The sequence below is a fragment of the Amphiura filiformis genome, chromosome 13 (genome assembly GCF_039555335.1).
Source record: "Amphiura filiformis chromosome 13, Afil_fr2py, whole genome shotgun sequence".
Classification (NCBI taxonomy): domain Eukaryota; kingdom Metazoa; phylum Echinodermata; class Ophiuroidea; order Amphilepidida; family Amphiuridae; genus Amphiura; species Amphiura filiformis.
Genome location: NC_092640.1, coordinates 44,131,790 through 44,140,186, shown reverse-complemented (window position 1 = coordinate 44,140,186; position 8,397 = coordinate 44,131,790). Strand labels below are relative to the sequence as shown.

General features: G+C 36.8%; 1 protein-coding gene across 1 annotated transcript; it reads right to left on the bottom strand.

Annotated features, from left to right (window-relative positions):
• Positions 1-320: 320 nt before the first annotated feature.
• Positions 321-7,027, bottom strand: LOC140167691 (histamine N-methyltransferase B-like). The gene is made up of 3 exons (XM_072190989.1): positions 6,796-7,027; positions 2,107-2,427; positions 321-730 (listed from the first exon to the last, which is right to left on the bottom strand). The coding sequence occupies exons 1-3, from the start codon at positions 7,025-7,027 to the stop codon at positions 321-323; spliced, it is 963 nt and encodes a 320-aa protein (XP_072047090.1).
• Positions 7,028-8,397: the final 1,370 nt, after the last annotated feature.

The following is an 8,397-nucleotide window of genomic DNA, read 5'->3' as shown; positions in this document are numbered from 1 at the left end:
TGTGGTTAGTCTGTATCTCATTAGTCCATGGATGTGCACCTGTTACGCTGGACTGGAACTTTGCCTGTTGTGTGCTATATGTAATCTAAGGTGTTATCTGAAGATTTTTACACCAATATTATTTAGAACAGCCCATTATTCTGAAGTTAGGGCTTAAGGCATTTTAGGTTAGCATTAGGGTTAGTGTTAGGGATATGGTTAGGTTAGTGTTAGGGTTTTAACGAAGTTACTGGGTTTTCAGTCTAATAACCATAATCTATTTTGATATTACTAGAATATCAGACTGAAGACTGAAGACCCTTCAGACTATTGACCTGTAACTATTTTGATATCACTAGAATATCACATTCAGTATCAAAGTAATATTTGTCATCACCTTGATCACTTTTCTTGACACGTATATAACGCTTAATAAAATCCATAACTTGGTTGAAGATTTCACCTGGTTCCGATTCGTGAAACTTTACGGTCATGGTGATGAAATCAAGCATTAACTTTGTGTCGGGCGTTGTTTCTTCTTCGGTGAAATAGGTGGTAAGATCTACAGATTCTATGTAGGAAGATGCATGAGTATAGGCCATCTGGTACTTCTTCAGGATAGACTGAACCACTGTAGAGTTGGTAAAGTAGTTTGTCTTTACCCTCTGTGGTTCAGTAGTAGCTGAGGGAGTCTGCTTTTCCAGAGCTAGATGTGGAAATGTCTTCATAAGGAATCCCATACCAGTGTGTCCTATGACAGAAAGAGGAAGGAAGATACTGTTTATGATTTTTTTATTATTATTATTTATTTATAATAATTTCAGATATATGAAAACAATATCGTAGAGATTTGCTCAAAAGTGAAAATATGTACAAAAATGTGGTAGTAAGCAATCTGGGCTTCTATTATATTAAGTGAGTTAAAAAATTATGTGTTAGGCTCTACAATCAGATCATCATCCTGTAGCTTTGAGAACAATAATATGCTATTTCAGTTGGAATCCGTATCCCTCCCATGGAATACATGTCCTTGAACTTCTACACAGGGAGTGCGAATTTCAAATGAGGCTAGCTGAATGAGTGAGTCCATTTGAAACCTTCACCCCGTATGTGGGAGATTAATGTCATGTCTTCCATACGATGGATGGATTTTGACTTGGATAGCCCAATGGTCTGTGATAGGCCTCCGTGTATGAGGGCACGGTGGCTCAGTGGTTACGGCCTTGGACTCATAATCTGAGAGCTTGCTTGATGTGCATGGGTTCAAGTCCCCGTCCCACCACCGTGTTGCGCCCTTGGGCAAGGCGCTTTGCCTCGCTTGCCTCACCCCACCCAGGTGCAATGGGAAGCTGTTAGGGGTTGTCACAGTTGTTGTACTGATGAACCCTGCGCCAATATTCTAATGACGGCGGAATAAATGTAAAGCGCTTTGAGGCTGTTTACGGCATAAAGCGCTGTATAAATATCTACATTTATTTATTTATTTTTTTATGATAGAAAGCACAATATGTTGGAATCAGACTACCCATGCACCTTTAACATGGACACGATTTCTACTTTCTACATAGAGTGAGACCATTTGATATACTGTACATGTTCCCAATACCCCAAAACAAGTAACAAATTGCTTCTTCTTATTCACCCACATAACTTAACATTGCTATGGTAATGGTTCTCATACTCCAGCCCTGAAATCTGGAAATGTCCAATCCAGTCTCAGTACAAATGGCAATATATGGGAATATGCTGCTGAAATTGGTCTCATTTTATGTCCCCTTTTTGATGAAAATTGGTGTCCGTTCCCCCCCCATTGTTTCTAAAATTTGTCACTAAATTGACCCAATTTTGTGAATCTTGAGCTAAACTGTCCCGACACATGCAACAATTTTGAGAAATGTCTTAAATTTGGCTCCTAATTAAATCATCAAATTGTTAAACTTGCAAAATTCGGCCCCTTAATGATGTCAGATTGTCAAATTTGGCTCATAATTTGCCACAAATGCCAAATGTGGCACTGAAAACTTTAATTTGTCAAAATTTGCCCTAAATATACATGTAGGCCTCGGATATAGGAATGGGTCTTAATTTTGGTGATTTTTTAGGAGACTTGAGTACCCCATATAATACCTGTTATAGCTATCAAGAATATTATCCCGCCAGGTTCTAATAACTCGTACAACTTTCTGACTGAGTCTTCCACTTCACCCACAAAGTATATGGCATGGATAATGGTGATGAAATGGTACTTTTGCCCTGCTTTCATAGATGTCACAAACTGATGGAAGGTTTGGTTGTGCCAACTGTATTCAATCCTGGTAATGTCGCTGCTATTCTGACGTACCATGTCTTGATATTTGGAGATCCGCTCTGTGCTTGGTTCAATGACGGTTGCAGATATTTGAGAGAATTTGGTTTTCAGTTTCTTCAGTTGCAAAGTTTCTTGATTACCTGTTGGAAAAAAGTATTGCATGGTGTTAGATTACTGGTATTAATGGGTGGGATATGAACGTTTGGACAGTATTTATTGTGGGGCATTAGAGCACATCAGACATATCGAATTGCATTCTGAATACGAAGAATGCCCTTCTGATATGTCCTTTTGAAATTCGCAATGTAATACACATTTTATGGCACATGATTAAAAATTGATATTTTTGATATTTAACAGTACTTGAAGTAAACTTTATAAATCTGATTTATATTTAAAGTGTATGTAGGTGGGATGAAAAGCCGACGATCAATTGAAAATGTTGACCCTTTATATTTATACATACACTTTAAGAATATGTCATTAGATTTATAAAATTTACTTCAAGGACTGTTATATATCAAAAATGTGAAAAATATCAAATTTTAATAATTTGTCATAAAATGTGTATTATATCGTTAATTTCAAAAAATGAAAATTATTTGATATCAGAAAGACATTCTTCGTATTCAGAATGCAATTCGATATGTATGATGTGCTCTTATGTCCCACAAAAAATACTGTCGAAACGCTCAAAACGCTCATTCCAGATCCCTTAATGCAAACATTGGTAGGAGAATAAAGGAACCGTTTACATTTTAAATTTACATAGAGAAATTAGTGCATGTTTATACAGAAAAAGGATGTGGCATGTGGTTGGGTCGGGTCTGATGGGGTTTTGGTTCGGGTAGTGTGGTGGGACCTGAGAGCACATCAGGTACAACAAAATGCATTCTGAATACAGACAAGTCAATGAAAGGGCTGCTTGTTTGTTTGTTGGTTTTATTTCTTCTTTCACCTGGGACACTCAATTAGCGTATTGTCTAGTGCTTACATTTCTTATCAAATCATGAAATGTCACAAATGCGACTTGTTCCTTGTTTTGTCAGAGCGGTAAGAAATGAATTCATAAAAGGTACTTTTTAAAACTGTCAACAACACTTCTTGTGATTTTTGATGTAAAATTTTGACAGTCTAAGCTCTTGACTGACATGATTATCGATATCTTTGCTTCTACCCTTTGTTAGAAACTTAAAATTTGTAGCAAGGAGATTCGGTTTTCATATCAGTTTGTTATATAATCGTGTGAAGAAAATAATCACTTGGTTTGACGTTACCTGATCTACGTATACAATGTTGAAATTACGCATTGCAATATTCAGGAGCAGAGTAATCGAACATATTAATCTACATTTAAACTGGTGGTTTAAAAAATCCAATCAGCCTTTGCTATTTTCGCTGTGAAAAAATATAGACCATCGAAATATTTGCATTTGACATTACAAAAGGGGCGACCCAGGTGATATAAACAACATCAATTAATGTCCTTATCGCATGTAGGAGGATCGATAGAAGGCTATATGGCTTACAATATAAATTGGGGACTTTTATTGAAGTAATTTTTACTCAAAAAAATGAGAAGAGAGAGAGAGAGAATAGAAGAGGGGAAAGAGTGTGTGGGGAGGGAAGGGAGAAAGAGAAACAGATGGGAGAGAGCATTGGAAGTGGAAAGGGAAAGATGGAAAGAGGAGAGCTCGAGAGTGGAGTAGAATAGTGTGTAGAAGATATCGAATGTAGGGGAGGCGAGGGGAGAGGGAAGAGAAGGTTATATATAGGTGGGGGAGTGGCCTAGGTAAGAGGTATGGGTTGTGCATACCGGAGACTACCGGATTCAATAAACTAATTGATAATCAAAACATCTCCATCATCATACATCGTTTATTTTTAATACAAACAAAGCCCCCTCCCCCTCAATATACGCGCATGATTTCTAGCCTTCGGGCCGTAGAACACGGTGAAATGAAAGTAAGCCACCTACGACAGACTTCAGTAAAAGCGTCTCTAATGTACGGCTCATTTGATAGAGCATAAACTACCGCCCGCGGTGATAGATATCCGATGAAATTATACTTTAAAATCGGCCATTATATACTTATGGTTATATACCGATACTGTGTCCTCCCCACACAAAAGTGTTATGACTGCAGACCAGATCTGCTCAACTTTTTAATCCCCCGATTTTTGGTTTCTGAACAAAAGAGAAACCAATTTTGAAAATAATTTGAAATGAGGGGTTGGTTGCTCCAAGGTATGTTGGAATAATCTGGTTGACTAGATTGAATCTAATCTCTTGTTATTATCAAAGCAGGTATTTTTGTTAATTTGTTTGTTTGTGTGCTTGCTTGTTTGTTTTTGTGAGGGTTGCATACTTTGATACAGATCACAGGTCCCGGAAAGGATTAACCTTTCTGGATCAAGGTGCTTGGATAGTATCTTGCATCAAAGTGCCTAGATGGTGACCTATACCAGGACAAAACCAGGAACAAGTCGCATTTTTGACATTTCATGATTTGATTAGAAATGTAAGCACTAGACAATAAGCTTTACAAAGATACCAAAATATAAATAGCATCAATACTTTTCAATGTATGGATAATTTTGTAAATGATACTTTGATATTTTTGCAAAATTCCTATTCGAGTAATGGGCCAATATTAGTTTCCAGCCTTACCACACAATATTGAATATAGTTCAACTGTATTTAGTGATTAAATGAACCTCTTTTCAATAGGTGCTTTCAAATACCATGAAATAAAGAATTCCAAAAGTTACATAATTATAGCAGTAAAAAATATATTCGAAGGCCTATGATTACAGACAACAGGTATTATGCGGACACCTGGTGAAGGTCAATGCATAAAAGTGTGTGACTAGTATCTATGAAATTAGAGTTATAATCTGATCTACTGGATAGTGGATGCGATGACCTTTACATAGGGGAGACCAAACAGACTCTAGCAAAGCGCGTGTACATGCATAGGAGAGCTTGCACTGGTTGTGGAGACTCTGCGGTTTACTCGCACTTAGACATCACTAATCATTCATTTGACAACAATGATGTCAAGATACCGTAAAACCCCGTCCACAAGCATATAGAGTGCTTCTGATAAAAGCTAAATTAATCCAGGCGCCATTATGGAATTTGAGCAAATAAATTATAAATCCAAGCACATACAAACAAGTATTATTGTAAGACCAATCTATTGTATTGGCATATATACGCATGTATCGTATTAATTTAACTTTCATCAAAAACACTATATATGCTTGTAGACGGGGTTTTACGGTATTAGATCGCGAAAGCAGATGGTTTGAGAGTGGAGTCAAGGAAGCGATTTATGTCAAACGGGAGGAGCCTTCACTTAATAAGGGAGGCGGGCTACGACACAACTTGGCAGGGGCCTATTGTTCCGCGATAAAGAAGATCCCTCGGAGGTTTGGCTCATCTTCGACCTGTGACGTAACATCCTCTTCACAGGTCAACGAACTTTTGCCGCTTTAACATCAGTTGGCCTGATGATGCATCCGAGATAGGATGTGAAATAATGCCACTCTCAAAAACGTAAGTCCAGTAGATCAGATTATAACTCTAATTTCATAGTTATTTATACCTGGATGAATGATAATCTTCATAGTCGTATTGCTTTTTTTAAACATACACAAAAAGTTTGAGTGATCATAACTTTGAGCATATGTTCACAAGCAATAAATTGTATGAATATTTTGAGAAAGAATTCTAGCTATTGTATGATTTCACACTCGTGTAAAATGACATCAGAACACATCAGAACACAACTGGATACACTCATATGAGTGTAACATTAATTACTCAGATTAACCTTCACCCTTGACCAGGAACTACACAACATTTTGTGGACCCAGATAACTTGATATGTTGAAGAAAAAAAACCAAAAAAAAACGAGCGGTGGAGGATATGATTTTAAACCCTTTAAGGCGTGGGGTATGGGCGAACTTGAAGTACAGGTATCTGGAGAGGGGAAGCATCGAGTTACTCCAAATCACAGTCACTGGGCCTCCGAGTGCGAATATGTATTTATTTTGGAAGGTCCGTTGGCTTAGTGGTAACGCACTGAGATTTATAAAAGGGAGGTCCCGGGTTCGATTCCCAGCTCTGCCTATTTTTTTCACGGCTGAGAAAAAAATGCAATTTCTGAACTGCAAACTTATTTGGCGCGCGATCTGAGCTGGTCCTTTTCTGGTGGCTGTGTCTGTTACAGGCACACTCCTCTGGAATCCATACCAGGTTCATGCCCATTAAACTTCCTTTAAATTTAAGCATTTTAGAAGTAGGGTGCAATTGTAGGTTGATATATGTTTTTCTATAAGATGGGATGGTCTTTTTGGTATATACCGGTTCATCCCGATTTAATTGCATAGACTATGCTCATCATATTTTAATGCCAATGATGAAGTCTAATAAATAAAATAAATGAATAAATAAAAGGAGATCATAATATGATTATGAGTATTGTCCATTTGGCCTTACCTTCACTACTGCCCACACCAAGCACACGCAATGGCTGATCATCAAGTTTATCACCAAACTTTTCGAATAAAACCTTCACTACATAAGAGTCAAATTCTGCCTCTGTCCATTTCGCAAGAATTTCCTGACGTTGTGTCTGTTGATAATATTCATTGAGAGCTATCCAGTAGCAGTCATGGTTACAGTATAACGGTTGCAATGGGGTTTTCTGTTGGAAATTTGGTGCAGTCATGTTGCAGTGTAGTAGAGTATGATATTACAGACAACTTTAGACCACATGTAGCACCAGTCCAGCACTGAGGTTACATACCCCGGATCTCAGGATTTATGTACAAATTTCGCTCGGTCCATACTCCAATCAGATCTTACGATCTCAAACATCATCATCAATCAGGATACAGTTCAATAATTCTGGGCCCTGGGAGAGTTTTTTTTAACCACCTATATTACATATTATTATACTCTTGAAACAGTCGCCTGATTTGGCAATATACACGGAAGGAGGTAGGGAGTTCCATCCTATGATTGTTCATGGGAGGAAACATAATTTAAGAATGCAGAGCAAGATGATGACTCATAAATGGCAAGATACATTAACATAATTTCAGATCTTTTTTAAAAGCTGTTTTAAAAGACGAGAATGATTTTGCATCTCCGATATCCTTTGAAATAAGATTCCATGTGATACATGCTTGATATTGAAACGTACTTTTACCATAATAAGTATTAAAACTAGGCTTGTAAAGATTTCCAGCTTTGCTTGTTCGTGTATGTACAGCATGGATAGAACTAACTTCATGAAATAAATCATTAAGGTAAACAGGTGCCATATTATTCAAAACTTTGTACATCATACACCCATTATTATATAAAATTCGACTACGAATATCCATGAAGCCTAAAGTCATTAACATATCTTTGATGTGTGTACGGAATGGCATACATAAAATAATTCTCATGGCAGTATTTTTGAGTTTTGGAGTTTTTGAAGCCTATTTATATTAGTTTCCGTACAACTACTCCAGACAACCATTCCATAATCAAAGTGAGGAAGTACCAACGTGTTATAAATCGTGATAAGGGAACTCTTTGGTACAAATGGCTTAATTCTCCTCATGATACCAAGACCATTACATACCTTTCGGCAAACGTTGTTAACATGATCATTCCATTTAAGTTTGAATCAATAGAAACACCAAGATACTTAAACGAATTTACATTTTCAAGCACAATATCATTCATAGTTACATTAAAATTACTAATTTGTCTTGTTTTAAATGGCGTACCCAGCAACATTACCTTTGTTTTGTTTACATTTGCTTTCATATGGTTATCATCAAGCCAATTATTTAATGACATAAGGTCATCGTTTAGAAGATTTTCAATAGTAGTGACATCTTTATGACAAACGTAGATTAAAGTATCATCAGCATACATGTCAATAATTGAGTTATTTAAATAATTTGGCATGTCATTAATAAAAATCAGAAAAAGTAAGGGACCAAGAATAGATCCTTGTGGAACTCCGGAGCTAATTGAATTTGGATTTGTAAATTTTGCCATTAACCAATACATGCTGTGTTCGATTTTCAAGATAAGATT